The sequence below is a fragment of the Mustela nivalis genome, assembly GCF_964662115.1.
Source record: "Mustela nivalis genome assembly, chromosome: X".
Taxonomy (NCBI): domain Eukaryota; kingdom Metazoa; phylum Chordata; class Mammalia; order Carnivora; family Mustelidae; genus Mustela; species Mustela nivalis.
In genome coordinates, this window is record NC_139040.1 from 126835073 (window position 1) to 126854282 (window position 19210).

General features: G+C 51.1%; 1 protein-coding gene across 4 annotated transcripts in view; it reads right to left on the reverse strand.

The window, feature by feature from the left end:
* WWC3 (WWC family member 3) overlaps window positions 1–19210 on the reverse strand; it is a 109881-nt gene that overhangs the window by 35004 nt on the left and 55667 nt on the right. For all 4 annotated transcript variants that reach the window (XM_082717120.1, XM_082717119.1, XM_082717118.1 and 1 more), the window contains 3 exons: window positions 9642–9771; window positions 6877–7023; window positions 4040–4113 (listed from right to left, as the gene is read on the reverse strand). In XM_082717120.1, coding sequence (XP_082573246.1) covers window positions 4040–4113; window positions 6877–7023; window positions 9642–9771 — 351 coding nt within the window. The remainder of the gene's footprint in view (window positions 1–4039; window positions 4114–6876; window positions 7024–9641; window positions 9772–19210) is intronic.

Consider the following 19210-nt stretch of genomic DNA (forward strand, 5'->3'; position numbering starts at 1 on the left):
GAGAATGGGTTACATTCTGTGGTCATTGTGTGGTCACATCATACATTACATTGTGTGGTCACATCTGCTGGGAGCATCGGGGTGACAGGGGCGGGAATGGGGCAGGCTACTTCATTCCGGACAATCAAGGAAGCATCTCCGACAAGGGGACCAAGAGGAGAGCAGAAGCCACCTGACCGACTTGAGACCAAGTATTCCACCCGTAGGAGAGGAAACAGCAAAGGCCCAGAGCACGGTGCGGGTGTCCTCGTGCTGCTGTAACAGAAGCCCACAGACTCGGTGCCTTCAAACCGCACACACCATCATCTTAGAGCTCAGAAGTCCAAAGGCCAAAATGGGTGGGCAGGGCGGTGATCCTTCTAGAGGCTCCAGGGAAGAATCCATGGCACTGGCATTTCTCAGGGCTGCCCCCAGGCCTTGGCTTGTGGCCCATGCCTCTCTGCTCTCTGCTTCCCTCCTCACATCTCCTTCCAGACTGTCCCTCTTCTAAGGGCCCTAGTGACGACACTGAGCCCTCTTGGGTCCTCCGGAACTATCACCGATCTCGAGGTCCTTAACGTAATCCCATCTGCAAAGTGTCTTCTGCCACGGAAGGCAACACAGCCACCAGGTTCTGAGCACTGGGACGTGAACACCTTGAGGGGGCCGTGATTCTGCCAACTCTGGGCACTAAGTCAGGAGTGTGCCTGGTAGGCTGGAGACCCAGTGTGTCTGTCCACAACCAGGCAAGGGAGGACACGGAAGGGAGTGGGCTAACGCCCGGGGTTAGTGGAAAACTGGCTCCTCACAGTAGGGATTTAGAAGTAAAAGCAGAAGGCCAAGAGTAAGGTTTCTCAGCTGAAGCACTACTGACACCCTGGGGGGCTGAAGTCTTTGCTGTGAGGCCACCCTGTGCATTGTGGGCTGGTCGGCAGCCTCCTGGGTTCCACCCACTGGCTGCCGGCAGTGCCCTGTCGCTAGTCCTGAGGACCGAAACTGTTCCCTGGGGAGCAAAAGCAGCCTCCTTCAAGGCTCGAGAGCCATGTGGAACAGGGGAATGACAGCATCTAACATGTTTTGAAAGGATCACTTGTCTAGAAAAAAGAATTCAGACCCAGCAATTAAAAGAATCAAAAAATCACACAAAATTATGTTGACCAGCACGAGGAAATGCAGCACTCACACAAGGGAGAAGCACATGACAACTGAGAGAAGGTCTCTGCCTGTTACTCTAGGAAAACTGACAAAGAATAAAGATGTTTAATTGGCGTTGGTGGCAGTGCAGCATGGCTAAGTCATTCTGGAAGGCAATGTGGGGTTATCTATCAAAACTTTCTTTTTTTTAAAAAATAGGCTTCACGTGGGGCTCGAACTCAGGACCCTGAGATAAAGACCTGAGCTGAGATCAAGAATCAGACGCTTGACCAACTTAGCTGCCCAGGCGCCCCTCCGAAACCTTTCAACATATGCGCGTTAAGATCTGTACATTTCATCACTAAGTATCAGTTCGAGGAAACGGTCATTTCTGCGAGGCTGGGGCCTGTGAAGAGATGTGCGCTGTTTGTGAAAGGGAGGAACTACACCCCGTCTAAGGTGCCTGTGCACGGAGGGAGGGCTGTGCACTCTAAGCCAGATGCCCATCACATCCTCCGTTTAACTACATGGGCTTCCTTTATTCAAATGTTTAGGTCAAAGCCTGGAAGGTGTCACACCAAACCACGAAGGGTAGGAAGCGGCATCAGAGAAGGGGAAGTGGGTGGTCTCCGCTGTGCGCGCCTGCGACAAAAACAATGTACTCATGTACTATTTTTATAATAAAGACGAAGAGGAAAACAAAAGTGCGCACACACGCGCACGCACAGCCCCAGCAGGTCCTGGGGTGGGGCAGCGAGAGGTCGTCACCCGCAGGCAGAGCCACTGATAGACCGACATGTTCTTGTTACTTGGGGAGGAGTTTATCTCCCGAACAGGCTGAAGACCATCCGTCATCGCATCGCATAAAGCACACTGTCTTTTCTGAAATGTCCAGAACAAGGTTAGATACGGCACAGACAGGAGTACAATCTCCCATTCTCCCAGCAGCTCCTCTGCCCACTGCTGGGGGGTGCGGATGAAGCTAGTGGGGTCACCCACACATGGAGGCCAGCAGGAAATCCTGTGGGGATGGCCCCGCTGAGGCACCACAGTCCTCCAGCCAGAGCAGGGGTTCTCGGCCTCGGCACTGGTGATATACGGGGGTTCGTTCTCTGTGTGGGGCCAGCCAGTGCGCCGTAGGATGCTGAGCAGCGGCCGAGCAGGTCCCCCAGAGCTGTAACAACCAAACCTGCCTCAGGACGCGGCCAGAGTCCCCTAAGGATAAAGTCCCCTCTCCTCCGCTCTGCCCGGTGGGAACCACTGTGCTAATGGGAAAAAGAAACGTCGTGCTTGTGCAAGCCAATCCAGGACATCTCCACGTGGGTACCTGATATTTAAATGTGGCCAATGGAGCCCAGAACGGCATTTCTGGCCCACCTGGGTCTTGCCCCCTCCACCCCCGCAGCTGCGTGCAATTCCTAACAAGGTCCTGGGCATCCTGAAATAGCGCTGTCTCAGCATTTAAAAGGTTACTCACTGTGTACCCGTAGTACCTCTAGAAAACAAAGAAATCACTTGCTATGTTTAGTAAATGTCGCAGCAAAACACGTAACAATTATGTCGCAAAGCATAGCAACCAACTATTTTCTGCATTTTAATACGACACAGCAAATTCCAGCACCCACACTGTGCAGCCCAGCAGAAACATGCAAGAAAGAGCAGAGGCGTATTCCGAGCAGACCACGGCCCGACAGACAGCCTCGAGCTCAGGAGAAAGCACGCGGGGCACATGGAGAACATGACCACAGTGATAAGCAGCACGGCTGACTGCACTTGGCAGTGGTCCGTGTGGAAACGGAAGGCCCAGCCCAGATACGAGGTGAGAAGCCAGGAAGAAGCGGGGCTTCGAGCTCCGAGCAATGAGAAAGCCCGTGTCCGCTCACGCCGGCCCTCCAGCACGGAGTCATCTGATCCGCTTTTGTTGCTATTTTTACATTTTCTAAAAAGGCAACAAAGTGGATTTCCAGACATCATGAACGATACAGGATCTGCAGCCGACCCAACTATCTCATTTCCAGAAGGGACCCCCTGACCCCACCTGGCACTGTGCTCCTTCTCCCCCAGCCTCTCAGAAAATAGTTCACATGTGACTAAAAGACTTTTTTTTGAAAAGACATGCTTCATAGCTTCCTGAAGCACATATGTGGAAATAATTTGGTTTTAAGGCTCTTTCCAGAAGACACAAAAGAGAGAGAGGGTTTCTAGCAAGGGGACCCGAAAGCTAGGGCAGGGTCAGAATACGGGAACCAGGGTCCTGCGGAGGCGGGGAGGAACAGGATGTGCCACAAACCCAGCCTGCCCGCGAGCGCTCCGCGCTGCATCCATTCTGCCCTTGTCCGATGCTTAGGGCTGGGAGAGGCGGACAGAAGACAAATTCTGAACATGTACAGACAGGCTCAAGTCTCCATTCTCCAAAGGCGGATGATTTACAGTGAAAGTCAACAGAAAAGGCTGCGATGCTCTCCACCCAAGTCCCGCGGCCGAGGAACCGCGAGCACCTGCTGACCTGGTCCTTATTAAACTGTCTTTTAAACCAAGATATGTGACTGTTTCCATTAACCTCTGCAGTTAGAAACGACATATATAAAAGATAAGGCAATTCTGTTGAAGCAGGTCTGAGGGACGGTGGCTGGGCGGGAGGCAGGGCGGGCGGGGGGTGGAGACAGAAGCTGAGAAGTCTCCGTCTTTTTTCAGTCATGGCTTCAGAACCGTCCACAATAGTGAGAATTACGCATCTTAAATGCACATGAAATTTTGTCACGGGCATTAAGAGCCTTACCCAGAAAGGAAGATCGTGGATTTTGCATTCTAGCAGACACTGCTTTCTGATAAAAAGTGGACAGTCCAGCCTGGAGCTCCACAAAACCTCTTTCCAGGGGAGAAAGGAAGGAGGCAGAAGGCGAGGTTTGAGAAAGGAGCTTCTTACCTCTTTCTGGCCTCCTCATACTGCCAATTAAGCCTGACACGATCCACAAGTCTTGTTTTATCATCAAAGACAAACTTTCCGGAACAGAAGGAAAAAAAGGGGGAAGAGACATATTAAAGACACATTTTCAAAACAGAGAATTCATTTAAACTTTCAGCGACAGTGGAGAATATTTTCATTTGTCTTTGCATTTCCATTTCTCAAGGGTCTGGAAGGAAACACACCCAACAGGGCTCGCCCACCACCCTGGCTGGCAGAAGCTGCGAGTGGACCTGGGAAGACTTTGCTCCCCCAACACTGGTAGATTTTTTTTTTTTAACAGTGGAAATGTATTCATCTATTGTGTAATTCTTAACAACAACAACAAATTAAGTTTCAAAAAAATGGGGAATTAGTCAGTTGAAGTTGACACAAAGACAAAAATATTCATCCCATTTTGTACAGTACGTTCTCTTGTTCTTCAATGAATGCAGAAGAATGTTGTGCAAAGTCGCGAGATCTGAAGAAGGCGGACTAGCTGGATGAGACATGGGCTACCGGCCTCCTCGGAATGTTACGTAGCATGTTATAGAACTGAAGGTCAAAAGGAAGGAAAGCAACATGTGGAAGAGTCTGATGGGGCCCATCACCCCAGGAGCTGGAACTGAAACGTAGCACTCCGACGTGATCACTAGCTGTGTTATATATTTTCATACCAATTATGCTGAACTAAACAATTCCTAAAACAAAACCAAAAAGACCTGTATGGGAGGTAACTATAGCTCACCTCAGTTACCTCTCCCTTCATTCCTGGAAACATATAACACTAGTTCATTAATCAATTATCTCTGTAGATCTGACCTTACCTAGACCACATGTTATAGCCACTAAGTCTTTTTTTTTTTTTTTTTAAGTAACCTCATGTCAACAAACATTTGAAAATATTCTATTTGAACGACTAGTGCTAAATTTATTGATACCAATTTTGATATAAGTCAATAGGAATTTCTCTACATCTTTATTGCTTTGAATGAGGGGTGGAGCAAGTGCTCTCCAGTGAGATGGGTCACCATCGTGCACATTTTAACAGCCTTGTCCAAAGCCCTTCTCCACGGTTTCCTTAACATAAATATCTTTAGGCTATAACATCACAGCTCCAGAATCTGTCTACACTGGAAATGGCTACTTGTCACCTCATCACCCTGAGCTCATCAAGACCAAGAAATGTCATTTCTTAGAACCTCTTCTCAGGTACCTGAGTGGCTCGGTTAAGCCACTGCCTTCAGCTCAGGTCATGATCCTGGAGTCCTGGGATCAAGTCCCACAGTGGGCTCCTCGCTCTGCAGAGCTTCTCCCTCTGACCTTCTCCCCTCTCATGCTCTCCCTCTCTCTCCCTCTCTCAAATAAATAAACAAAATCTTTAAAAAAAAAAAAAAACACCACTCTTCTCAATGCTGTCTATAGATCTCTAAGGTCTGTGTTTGCACTCTTCTTTGAGAACAAAATGGACATCTTGGTCAAAAAAGGAGAAACCTACGGCCCAATGGATTCAACAGGTTCCAGTATAGTCATATAGCACGGAAGTGAGAACAAAGTCAGTTGCGCAGGTGTCTAAGATTGTCCCCAATGGTCTCTGCCTCTTGGGACTCACCCCATGTGAAATCCCCTTGAGAATGCCCTTGACTGTAACCAGTAGAATACAACACATGATGGGAAGATAACGGGAAGCCACTTCTGTGATTCCATTATAAAAGATAGTAACTTCCATCTTGCCAACAGACTCTCAGTTTGCACACTTTGATGAAGCGAGCTACTGTGCCGGAGAGGTCTGTACGGTAAAGAAGCAGAGCCCTCCGTCCAGCAACCTATGAGGAAGTGAATCCTGCCAACAGTCATGTGAGCTTCAGAGTGGCCCCTTCCCCAGTTGAGGCCTCAGATGAGACCCCAGCCCTGGGTGACTCCTCACTGGCAGTTTTGCGAGAGCCCCTGAGGCAGAGGACCCTGCCCAGACTCCTGAGCTATGGTGTAAGTCTGAAATAATAAAGGCGTTGGGTTCTGGAGTCCCTGGGTGGCTCAGGGGTTGGGCCACTGCCTTCGGCTCAGGCCATGACCTCAGGGTTCTGGGATCAAGTCCCGCATCAGGCTCTCTGCTCAGCAGGGAGCCTGCTTCCCTCTCTTTCTCTCTGCCTGCTTGTGATCTCTCTCTGTCAAATAGGTAAACAAAATCTTTAAGATGCTAGGTTCTGGAGTAATTGGTTATGCAGCAATAGCCAACCAATCCAGTTCAGCCTTTCAATACACTTTTTTACAAGTGTGTGATGCAGAAGAAAGCACAGGTGTTTAGGCCTCAGAGATGTCAATTCAAACCCAGGAAGACCTGCCTCTCCCTGGCCACATGACCTCTGGGAACTTGGCACCTCTATCCCCTCGTCTAACAAAAGGACATGGAGGGGCGCCTGGGGTGGCTCAGCTGGTTGGGCAACTGCCTTTGGCTCAGGTCATGATCCACTCAGCGTGGAGTCTGCTTAAGTTTTTCCATTTCCCTCTGCGCCCCCCACCCCCACACTCCTCCTCTCTCTGAATAAAAAAATCTTAAAACACACACACATCTAAACTCAATTCTCAGGAGTCTGCTGTTTTAAAGAACCCAAATCACAAGGTCAGAGGTAATAAGCAATTCAATTGCCTTCCAGGTCATGGAGTCTTTACAGCTGGATTTTTCCTTCAAATGTAATGGCACAAAAGGGAAAACATTTCTGAAGAGAAAGTGGCAAAATCAAACAAATGAGCGATGGCAGCACAAAACCAGCTCTTTTCTGTCCTGGCACCCTCGGCTCGTGGCTCCGTTCTTGGCGTACCTCTCCAATGATGTCAGTCTGAGACCCAGCATCGCAGAACTGCTGAGGTAAGGAATCGCCGGGCACAGCTGGATTGTGAGGGAAGTCTTGCGGAGGGTCGCTGAGAGAAAAGCTATTCCTGAAGCCATCGGTCAGCTTGGCCAGACTCTGCAACAGAAGGAAACGAGTTACTTGAGTTCTTTGTGTGTGATAGAAACTTTCTAACCCTAACCGATGTGAGGCGATGGGTGTGTTAACGAACCTCATCGTGGTCATCATTCCACCTTCTATGTGTATAGCAAGTCATCAGGTGGAACGCCTTAAATTTCTAAAATTTTATCTGTCAACTGTACCTCAATAAAATGGGAGGAGCACTGCCATCCAAAATGTTGCATCGATAAATGAGTCTGACAGAGATGAATGCCGCCTTGAGATTTCAATACACCACACAAAAGGAAAACCACTCCCAGGTGAGGTTTATGTATTTTTAGAGCCTGATTTTTCAGTCGTAATTCTACATGGTTAAGAGTCCTCGCATATGGATGTTAGTGTACCAGAAACTAGAGTAACTGTATCTCCTTGTGTACGTAACTCCTTTGGGTGGAAGTAAAAAAGAACTACAATTTTCTACAATTTTCTAGAAGACTCTGGAATATATCTCTCTCCAGCAGACGTTTCCATAGACACCAGAACGCACAGGTGCAGCATGACATGCATAGCTGGCTCTGGATCCAGATGGAGGCATGCTGAAATGGGCCAGTACTGTTAAGGTCATAAAAGACAGAACAACTTCTTGGATTTTCCTAGAGAAGACGTTGCCCAGGCCTCTCCCAGGAGCTTCTCAAAGAGGACGCTGGGGTCTGGAGCTTCTTATGGAAATTCTATAAGTGTCCCCGGTGGGGAGCCACTCGAGACAAGTGGGTGGCTTGCCCCAGCTCAGCACACTTGGAAAGGCCAAGGCAGAAAAGTTAGTTCAACCTCCTGGGGCAAGTCCTCCAAGCCCCACGGTGGATTACCACCTGGTTCAGCCCCGGAGTTTGGGCTTAGATTAAATGGGGGACGACCACACCGCACCTTGTCCAACGCTGCCCTCAGAGGCTGCAGTCAGTGGCAGGAGCTCTTCCTGCCACCAGCGCCTAGAGAAAATTGAACCGTTGACCATTTACCTCTCGTGACCTGGGAGGGCACCTGAAAATACCGACTGGTGGGTCGTACCTCCAGAGCCTTAATCCAGCAGGCTTGGTGTAGTGCCCAGTAACGGGCAGTTGAACACCCACTGTGGGGACACTCCACAAGTCTCCTGACCTTGACTTTGGAAGCACTGCCGTGCAAGGCAGTTATGTGCGCACCTGTCTCCTTTGGGCCACAAGTCCGAGCTCTGCTTCACATGTCCTTCGGCAGAATCCAGACACGCGCCTACCAGGCACTCGGGGCGTTGAGCAAAAAATGAAAGCCGTAACAGAAGCACCGGAGTGCACCCCAGGACCAGGTCAAAACACCAGTGCACCTCCACATGCAAAAAATCAAGCTTTTTCTAAAAATACCCAAATCCCCAGAAGTCCAAGGGACCAAAAAATAAAGCAGTAGAAAGCTCCAACGATCCCAGCCACATAACTAAAATCTGCCCATGAGCTGGAATACTACATAGAGGAAGGCAGAAGCTCATGCGGACACGTGCGGAAAAGGGGACAGGGCATTAGGGTCACGTGAGGAAGCCCCACCTTCCTGTGGGGACAGTGGAACATGTGCTCATGCTCTCCCGTGTCTGTAAAAATGCTGGCAGGCCACCCAAGAAGCTAACAGAAGTAGTTACTGGGGATGAGTGAATGAGGTGGCAGCCAATTTCTCATCAGACTTCTTAAATTATTTTGATTTTTTTTTTTTTTAAAGATTTTATTTATTTATTTGACAGACAGAGATCGTAAGTAGGCAGAGACGCAGGCAGAGAGAGAGAGGAGGAAGCAGGCTCCCTGCTGAGCAGAGAGCCCGATGCGGGGCTCGATCCCAGGACCCTGGGATCATGACCTGAGCCGAAGGCAGCGGCTTAACCACTGAGCCACCCAGGCGCCCCTTAAATTATTTTGATTATTGAACAATCTGTGTTGCCCATCGTTATGGCTTCAACTGTGTCTTCCGCAATGATACATCCAAGTGCTAAGAGCCTGTGAGAGTGAGCTTATTTGGAAAGAGAGTCCTTGCAGATGGAATCAAGCGAAGGTGAGGTCATACTGAATCAGAGTGGGTTTGAATCCTGTGGTTGGCATCCTTATAAGAAGAGAAGCATGTAGACACAGAGACACAGGGCAAACACCATGGGACGATGAAGGCAGAGATCAGAGCAGGGCATCGATGAGCCAAAGAACGGCAAAGATCGCCAGCAGCTCCCAATGCTGGAAAAGGTGAGGAAGGGTCTCCCCTAGAGCCTTCAGAGAGAGCGTGGCCATGCCGGCACCTTGACCATGAACCTCTGGCCTCCAGACTCTGAGAGAATGCCTTTCAGGTGCTCTCTCCCAGTCTGTGGCACGGTGTCATGGCAGCCCTAGGAAACTAACACCCATACTTCTAAATATTTTAATACACAGTATGCAGAAACATACACACACATAAAGAACATACATACATGTATGAGATGTATGTACGTTTTAAAGTATATATGAATTGTATACATGACAAATACACAATATATATCACAAACCTAGAGTTTCCTAACATGTTACCGAATAGACAGATGGACACGCAGGCAGGCAGACGGACGGACACAGGGTGCACAGAGGGCCAGCCCCTACCTGCATCAGGTCCCGCCTCTCCTTCTCGCCGGTGCAGATGGCTTTCTTGATGGTCCGGAGCTCAGTCATTATCGCCTGCGCCTCATCCGGTTTGTAGCTGGTGTGAGTGCTTGACATCTTCCGATCAATCCTGGTTTAAAACGAAAACGCAAGAGTTATTCTGTGCGAGAGAGTCCAGCGATAGGCTGAACAACAGTGAAAAACTCAGAAGCTTTTTAGAAAGATGGGACACAAGTTAAACACACTGGTTTGGCAGAGAAAATTAAAGATCCCAGGAACCCTTCCTTGCTTGTGGTAATACACAGAGAGGAGGCTCGACCTGCGGACGACTTTTCTTTGCTCCAGAACAGCCAGCACAGGTGAGGCCTTGCCGGTCCGGTTCTCACGACCTCTACTAATGATTACGCAACCAACAGTGGCTTGAGTAATTTCCTGGGATTTTAAACTCCTCTCTGAGCGGAGGACCGTGTCTTATTTGTTGAGTCCCAGCACCTGGGTTAGTGGTCAAAAATGTCTATTAAACAAACATACGAATGACATCTGCGTGCAAGCACATAAGGGACAGAAGAAAAGTTGTGAACGATGCAATATGAGGTCCGCATATAAAACTGCGAACTCCCTGTCTCCTCTACCTTTCTTCTACCTCATTCTGGTTCCAGTTGCTCTCTCTCTCTCTCGCCCCCTCCTACTCACCTCTCCAATTCTTTCCTTCCATCCCACACCCGTTCACCCTTCCTTCCATCCACTCCAACTTCCTCCCACCCTCCGTCCCTCTCTCCTTCCGACTCATCTGCCCCCGCGCACACGAGGCCGGGTCTGGGTGGTGGTAGTGGTTGCTGACCAAGCCGAGGCTTGGCTCGGGCCCTCACGGAGCCGGCAGCCTCCTACAGCGCGCCCTCTGTCTCACCTTCCCCACCAAATCTTGAGCCTTGGAGGCCCTCAGGGCTCGGGAGGCTGGAATACTTTGGTCCACAAGCGGCATGAGCTCCTCCTCTGCAAAGCCATGAGCAGGCCTTTCAGATTCCAGATCCCTATTCCACAGGTCCTTACACGAAACTGTTTCCCCCACGTGAGCGGGGAATCTGGGTCCTTGACAATGGCCTGACCGCACTCCCCGATTCTCCGCTCACGGAAGCATCCTGGCAGGCTGCTGAGTACCAGCGAGACGCCAGCGTTAGAGCGGGGTCCTGGGCAAGTAAGTCACTTCAACCCTTCACACCTCCATTTAAGGTTCTTCCCGTTTACGGAGAAAATGTCAGGAGAAGGCCTACCCGGGCACCGGACATGTAATGTCCACGAGGACTATTCTGCCTGTCAGGACAACGCAGAAGCTGCGTGCTCACGGGACACAAAGTCAAAAACTCACCAGCTCCGGTACTCAAAACCCCAAGCTGACCTGAGCCATCAGCCCCCGTGGAACACGAGGACAAATGAAACCGGCAAGAACCCGTGCCCTCCCTCTGGAGTCAGACCCCAGGGCTCTAGAGCATTGCTGGGCCTGCATCGGCTACAGATGATGTATTTATGAAAACTGGTCCGAAGTCCTCTTCCGTGGCTTGGATGCAGGTGCCTCATGGGTCCCCACACAAGCCACCGTGACACCCCTACGTCCCAACATGGCCGGGCCACATGTTTTCCCCTTTTGGCTGTTTCACAGAGAACCGAGAGTATCTAACAGAAGGCAGACATTGAAGGTCATCTAGCTCATAGCCCAGCAGCCAAAGAAGTGGCCCAATTTTTCTTGCAGAGAAAATTCAGACTCGTTTATGTAATAATGCCTCCCTGTATTCATCTTCTGATAAAAGGCTTTCCAATACGTCTCATTTAATGTCACAACCGACAACCCACAAAGACTGATAAAGTCAGTAGAAAACGATTTATTTTACATCACTCTTAGACAAAAATCCCAGGGACAGAGAAAGCGGATTCCTCTCTAACGGTCAAGGACCAGCCCCTCTGCTAACAGGTCTATTGCTCCTCCAGAGCGAAGATCACAGCCAACCTATCATCATCTGACACTGCCCCCTGCGCAGAGAAGAGGAACTCCACTACACAGAGCAAAACGTTTTCAACTGCTTGAAAATCGAGGCTAATCAAACAACCAGAAAAGGGCAGACACACACAGGTGGTGCTGAGGCTGTGGCTCGAGCCGCTACACGTGTCAGCTGCAGCGTCCCACCTCGGTGTCGTGGCTTCCTTCTGGCTTTTGGCAGCAATAAAGCCTAAGTGTGGCCACCAGCAACCCCAAGGACTGAGGCAGCAGCCTGTCGAGCCACCAGCTTCTACGATTGGGCCCCAAATCCCCTCAGGGAGGGGGGATCAGCAGACCCGTCGTTCATCTGCCCAGCAGACACCGCAGAGCACCTCGGAGGACGACAGTTCAACTTCAAGGCCACGGACCTGCACTCTGAGCTCTACCCAAGTGGCTCTGAGACCTCGAAGAGAAAGCAGATTGGCCGAGAACAGCTGTTTCCACTCTGTTCTGAGGGCACACTGGTGTCGGGAGCAGCTAAAGGGAGAGCCTCGGCCTCGGCTTGGGGACCCCTAGAGAGCCTTACCCCTTCTAGGGCAAGCACCTTCTGTTTGCTCTGTCTCGGACAGGGGACGTCTGAGATGCACAGAAGGTGTCGTTTGCGGGAAAGGAAAGGGGAGAAGATGGCCCTGTTTACAAAGTATGAAAGCTACCAGGAAACATGATCTTGAAGTCCTGGTATTTCAGACAGAATACTGCTGTTTAAAAGTTATATATTATTGTTACATTATATATGTACACATTACATATTACGTTAATAATATTGCATATTACTATTACGTTATATGAGAATATACTCCTACAAAAAGATTATTATGTACTAAACATAACCTTACGTAAACATTTGATATAGCATATACTATTTGATATTACATAATTATTTGTATAAAGAGTACATTACAATAGTTCGATGTGTGAAGCACCTACTGGGTGTCGGGGTCTGGCTGTGTGCTTTGCATCTGTCGCCTCCTGGAACGCCCTCACCGGCTTTATGGGATAAGCAGGACCTTCTCAGATTTTATAATGAAGAACCTGAGCCTCAGATCGTTGAACTAAGTGGCCCAGGATGACAAGCTAAGATCTGGCAGAGCTGCCCGGGTTCAAACCCCCATCCCCCAGTTCTCAAGTCAGCACTGGGCAGCCAAGTGCAGAGATGGCCCTAGACGCTGCAGGCGCGCACCTGCTCACAGCGGCCAAGGTCGGGCCCGCATGCTTTTACGCGGACAAGCAATGTTTCCCAGAATTCACACCACTTCAATTTTCAACTGTGATAAATCTTCACCTAATAAAAACTGCAAAGGGTAGGAAGCCTCTTCCTTTATATCTGCAAGATTCATTTCTTTGAGAACGTTCTCCCTTTGCTCAGAGAAAGAAAAAGAGAGAGAGAGAGAGAGAGAGAATTCCCTCTAGAGCTTTGATCAAATTCAGAGGATGTTGTCAGGGATCTGGTATTTTCTAAAATACCAATATATTCCATTTCATAAAGAAAACAGTAACATCTGTCACTGCCAAAAGAACAGTCTTTTCTTTTTTTTAATTTTAACTAAGAGCCCAAGCGAGTGCTTGTACATCTGAAATAAAATGACAGAAAAGCGATAACCGCTGAACAAAAGGCAGTACAATAAAAATGTAGGTTATTCTACAGTGCGCTACGACCAGGACGCTTGAGCTCCCCCGGCCCCCGGTTACGCGCTGGGACCCTAACTCCCCGTGTGGATGTGCTCGGTGCTGAGGCCTCCGGGAGGTACTCAGGTCATGAGGGAGAAGCCCCCCATGAAAGGGATCAGTGCTGTGATAAGACAGACCCCTCAGAGGTCCCTGCCCCTCCCGTCACGTGACGGCACAGCGAGAAGACAGCTATTCGGGAACTGGGAAGCTGGCCTTCCGCAGACACAGAACCCACGCAGAATCCACGCAGAATCCACACAGAATCCACGCAGACAACCCACACAGAATCCACGCAGGCACCTGGATCTTGGACTTTCAGCCTCCAGGACATCGAGAAATAAATTTCTGTTGTTTAGAAGCCACCCCGTCTGTAGTGTTTGGTTAGAGGAGCCTGCGGGGACTAAGGCACTTTGCTTTTCAAAGCAAAGCAGTCCTCCAGGCTGGCTCGAGGTCACAGAGCCAGTCAGGGACACAGCAAGGCCCCTCACACTGGCACTCACTTCTTCCTCACCGGGTTCGCAAGACACTCAAAGTCAAGGCCTCCCAACTCACACCACATCAAACCCCGAAGGCCCCTAAACCAAACGGCTCCGTAAGCCCACAGCAAGCGTCTAAGGCTAGCCCGCACTAACACCACACACGACAACCCAAAAGGATGCGAAGTTTGGTTCCGACTCTATCTTTTACCCCACCAGCTCTGGCAGGCGGCCCTGAATGCTCCTCAGGCAGCTTCCAGCAGCTTCTGCCAGCAGCAGGTCGTGCGTGGGGCAGCAGACCCACAGCCAGAACAGTGCTCGTGCCCCTCCTGCCCCCACCGCCCCGGGCCCCAGAGTCAGCGGCGCAGCGCGGGGGGTCGCGGCCCAGCTGCACCCGGCGGGCCCGGGGCCTGGGATACCGTGGGTCCGAGCCTGTCCCAACGGTTAGCAGCCCCACTGTCTCCTGAAAGCACGAAACCCCCTGGCACAGAAATCGCTAAGCCCCAGATCGAATTGCTGGGGAGAGGGAGGCCGCTCTTGCCGGAGGAGACACACGGGTGCCGCTTCCTCGCCCCGGCGGCCGGGGAAGAGGGGCCGCGGGCAGCGGCGAGCTCGAAGCACAGAGGCTCTGGCCTCGTGGCGAGGAAAGCGCTGGATATCGGAACATCTAGCCAACACCCCTTTCTAGGATCTGCACAGCAGCAACAGGGACTAGGATTCCTACACCACAGCGGAGCGCAAGCTGCAGAAGAGGAGTACCAGAGGGCCGTTCAGAAGACGACGACGGGGCCGACTTGCAGAGGACACCACCCCCCCGCCTGTGGTACGGGGCAGCCAGTGTCCAGCAGGGACACGGACCGCACAACGGCTCCCGGCAGCCAGGAGCCGCGACCCCGGCCCCTCGGCCCAGCAACTGGGGCAGCGTCCATGCACGCCCCTCAGCCCTGCCCTCTGCCTGCAACCCACCTGCGTCCCCAGGACCGCGCTGGGCACAATGCAAAGTCCTTCTCGTGTGGTGTGCCCGTCAAGAAGACAGACCACAAAAAGTAACTCACTAGGGCAGGCGGTGATTGGTGTTTTGAGGAAAAGGAATCCAGTTTCCAGGACAGAGTGTGATGGAAAGAAGTCCTTTTTCGGGCCAGTATTTAAGCGAGGATCTCGGTGAGACACCATATGAGCAGAAAACGACAGCAGGGAGGGAACAGGTGTGTGGAATGTGGGAAAAGGGTGTCCCAGGCACAGGGAGTTAAAAGTTCCAGTGGGGAGAGTCACAGGGTGGCCAGGGGTAGACACAGGTGAGCGGGGGTGGGGGGGTGACACCGGGGGTGGGGGAATGAGGTCAGGATGGGGTTCAACTCATTTTGTACTGGGGACCGTAGTCTAAGCAAGAGAGAAAGCGCAGGAGCCACAAGCATGGGAGATACCCAGAGTCCCCATGACTTGGGCATGAGAATGGTGAGCTGCACTGGTGACCACGGCAGAAGAGACAAGAAGGGAATGGGAGCCAGGAGGGGCACCAGCATGCCATGAACAACAAACAGATGCTAAGAAGCAGGCAGGACGGCGCCTCCCTCCCAGGGCATCTCGGGCCGTCCCGCTGGTACACAGGGGCCTTACGGGTGTCCTGGCCGAAGGAGGCTTCCGCGGCACGTAAGCACGGGAAACTCGGGCTGAAGCAATGGTAAATGAGCTTTCTGGCCGCAGGACAACTCGGAACCGGACACGAGGTGTACTCCCTATCTCCAGGAGATCTTAGAATAACTCAAGAGGGAAATCTCCCACACCTACTGGCACACTCAGCACATTCTCGTCCGTCACCCATTAGGGAAACCGTGCACGTTCTGCTCCTGAGTCCCCCGCCCTCGGCCCTGGATGTGGTTAACAAGTTACAGGAGGATCATTTTTCTAAACAACCTTCACAAACTTGAGGGCACTGGAGCCCAACAGCATTTTCACTGCAAAAATCTCGATTTTCAAAAGACTTTCATACTCATAAATGCTGCTCCTACTCCTCCGAAGATGTTTATAAAAGGCCTCAAGAGAAATGCAAATTACAACTACACTGAGATCCTATCTCTCGCCTGTGAGACTGGCAGCAGTACAGAAGCACTGACAACACATTCTGCTGGCACAGCCGTGGGAACAGAAACTCGTCGGTTAGAGGTAAGAAGACAACAGGGGGATTTGGCAACATCTCCTCAGTATGACCCATGCATTTGCCCTCTGACCCTACAAACCCCGCTGTGGGAACGTATCCTGAGCGCTTTCGTATGTGCACGTGCCCAGCATCAGGTGTGGAGCTGATGGGAAACACTAGGAACGGACGGATGTGGCTGACCGCACCGGAACCCGTGGACACTCCCCAGGTCACTGGAGAGTCTGCGGCTCCCGACAGAAGTAACGCTACCATCAGCTACAAAACAGACTTTGCCCCTTCCCCAAAAAAAGAAGAGAAAAAGGACTTGAACTCAAATCAGATCAGGCCTCTCGAGCTAACCACACTCACCTGTGTGAGCTGGGGGTGGGAGGGCGGCGGGGGACACACGTGAAAGCAGCGAAATCCAGAGTCCGGGAAATTCTACAGGACAAGCAAGTTGGTTTCTTCAACAAATAAGTTGTCAGAAAGGGGAAGACAAAAAAAAAGGGATAGGGGACTAGAGATTCAGAGACACACCAACCAAGCATATTGTGCGGGCCTGGGCCTCGTCCGAAGCTGGACCCAAACTCGCCGGAGAAATGGGGAAACTTGCTGGAGAAGGGATAATGTTAAGAGATGACTATTAAGTGGGGTACAGGCATTATAGTTGTGTTTTCACAAGGGATCCCTAACTTTAGAAGAGCTATTTGTGGATTCAATATGATTCTGGGATTTGCCTCGATAGGGCAGTAAGGGTTTGGGGGACGTGGCCGGCTGACAGACCAAACAGGACCGGCCCCCATGTGGCTCGGTGGTGAGGCGTGGAGAAGGGTACAGGAGGGCTCCACGCTACTGTTCTTTCTACTTTTGTGTGTACTTGACATTTTCCATCAGTGGAAGTTTATATACGTTACACACACACACACACACACACACGTCCCTATTCTACCACTAACCCAGAGACTGTGTCCATGGCCAGCTCCCATTTACAAAAATTAACAACACACATAGACCTAAAAAAAAAAAAAAAATACAAAAGGTTCTTTTTACTTCACTTGGACCCAAGCGTAATGATGGATTTCCTTGCTAGCCAGGAAAGCTCACCAAGATAAACAAGTAAGAGTTTAAAATGTTATAAGCGGCTAAACTCCTGGCGAGGAGCTCTGGAAAAGAATATCCTGGATATTCTGGGAAGCAAGAACAGCAGAAAATTTTCTGGAGGAAAACCCAGGGTCTCTGCCTTAAATCAATGCTGGTAACAACATCCAAGAAGCCCTTCTCCATGCCACGGCTCGTGTATTATCTGCTTAGAGTTAGGATTTCACAGTAGGGGAAAGGTAATCACATCATCCATGCTCACAGAAGGTTTTCAAAATTCCTCAATAATAACGCCAACCTGCAAGATTCGATGGAAGCCTAACAGCCAGTCTTCAACACCAGAAAAATAATAAGGCTGTTTCCGTCTCCTACATAGCCTGTATAACTCAGGGGAAGGCTACGAGATTATTTTTCACTTGCAAAGATTTTGAAGCATGGCATGCGTGCCCATGCTTTGTCTCCTTCCTGGGAAGACGGAGTGAGCATGTACAATTAAACAGCCTCTCGAGGTGGCTCTAGCTGGAAAGCTGCAGTGAGTCACCCAGGACCAAGGCTGGGTCCAGAACCTTCTCCTATGCCCCTCCTCAGCCTCCCCTAGAGAGGGGCGGGCATCCCCACAGGCTTTGGCAGGGAGGAAGGATGGTTCCCTGGGCAGGGACCCATTTACCCCCACAGGTCTCCGGTCACAGCTGTCCCTGCACTGGCTGCCTCCCATCCCATACATCTGAACAACCCGAGGCTGCCTCTTCCCCTTCTTGAAATTAGGTCCACTACAAGCAATGAACTGACTTCCTAGAGGTGCCAAGAGAAGGGGTTTCTTCGCTCCCCCCAACGCCCCAAGCCCCAGCACCTTTGCTTTTCTAGCGATCAGCCTTCAGTTTGCCGGGGTGTCGGAACCTCTGTGTTCACAGAAGGGAATGGCCACGGCCAGGGTGGCAGAGGCCAAGGGGACGGGCCCTGGGGCCGTCAATCTTGCTACCAAAGCCAGAGCCGGCAGGGAGAGGCACCGGGCCGGGGCTTGGGGGTCCTGTGTGGCTTCAGAGTGTTTCCGAAGCACGCCGAACCTCCATCACCTTCCCCAGAGCTTCTACAAGGGACAAGGGTCGTAACTGCAATGTGCAGCCGGCACGAGGCTCACGTTCGGTTGCGCCGTGTCATCCGAAGACCCTGCCGAGCGCCCGCCCTCCTCCCCGGTAATGAGAGAGAGCCACTGTGTGGCCAAAGGGGAGGAGGAAGTCAATCTCCAGTTCAAGCAGACAGCCCTAGAAACCTGAGAAGGCCTCCCAAATTTAACGATTTGCTTCTGCCTACATCATACCTGGCCCGTGAGCAGAAGTGACACGGGCAAGTGTGGCCACAGCACATCCAGATGCCGCCTCACACACATCTGAGCATCTGGAGGCTGGGGTAGTTACAGGACCCGTATCGGCACGCTGGGAGGCACCGCAGCAGAGGGCCAAGATGGGCCACAAAACCAGGAGCCGATACTAGAAAGAAGATGGCTCTGCCCAAGCAAAACTTTTCTCAAAAGCTATACTGACCAGGACTAACAAAAGGAACCCCCACGGCGGACTGAATCACAGGAGAGCGCATGGGCACTCGCACACATGCGCACACGCCGCCGGGGAACCGCAGAGAAACAGAAAGCTGACAGCAGGGTTGACAGGGTCCAGGTCACACTAAGTCTGTGGACAGGACTACTGAAGTCCACCATGTGCCACGACCTGCAGAAGGCACGGTTGGGTCTCAGAGCCAGAGAGAGCCAAGTCCAAGTCCCCTCAGGCAGGAGCCAGCTCCCCTTTCCACTGTGACTCCTTTGGTGCCTATAGTAAGTCCTTGATAAATAAGCCCAGAAATAAAACTGGGCAAACAAATCATCAACCAAAACAATCCTGGATGATTAAGAAAGCAAATCTCAACCTAGTATTAAACAACAGGGTTTGACACGCCCGGTAATCAGCCTTTATATGAGGCTGAGATAATTACACTTGTCAAACACTGACATTCTCGTGTCCCTCCCCTATAAAGAGCAATCCTTCCGTCAGGTGCGGCACCCTGTCGTTGCCTCCGCACACAGGATTCAAGAGAGCGGCATGAGGCCCACGCTTCCTGAGAAGGCAGCAGCACGGACCCCTGCCACTTGCTGAAGGCTGACCAG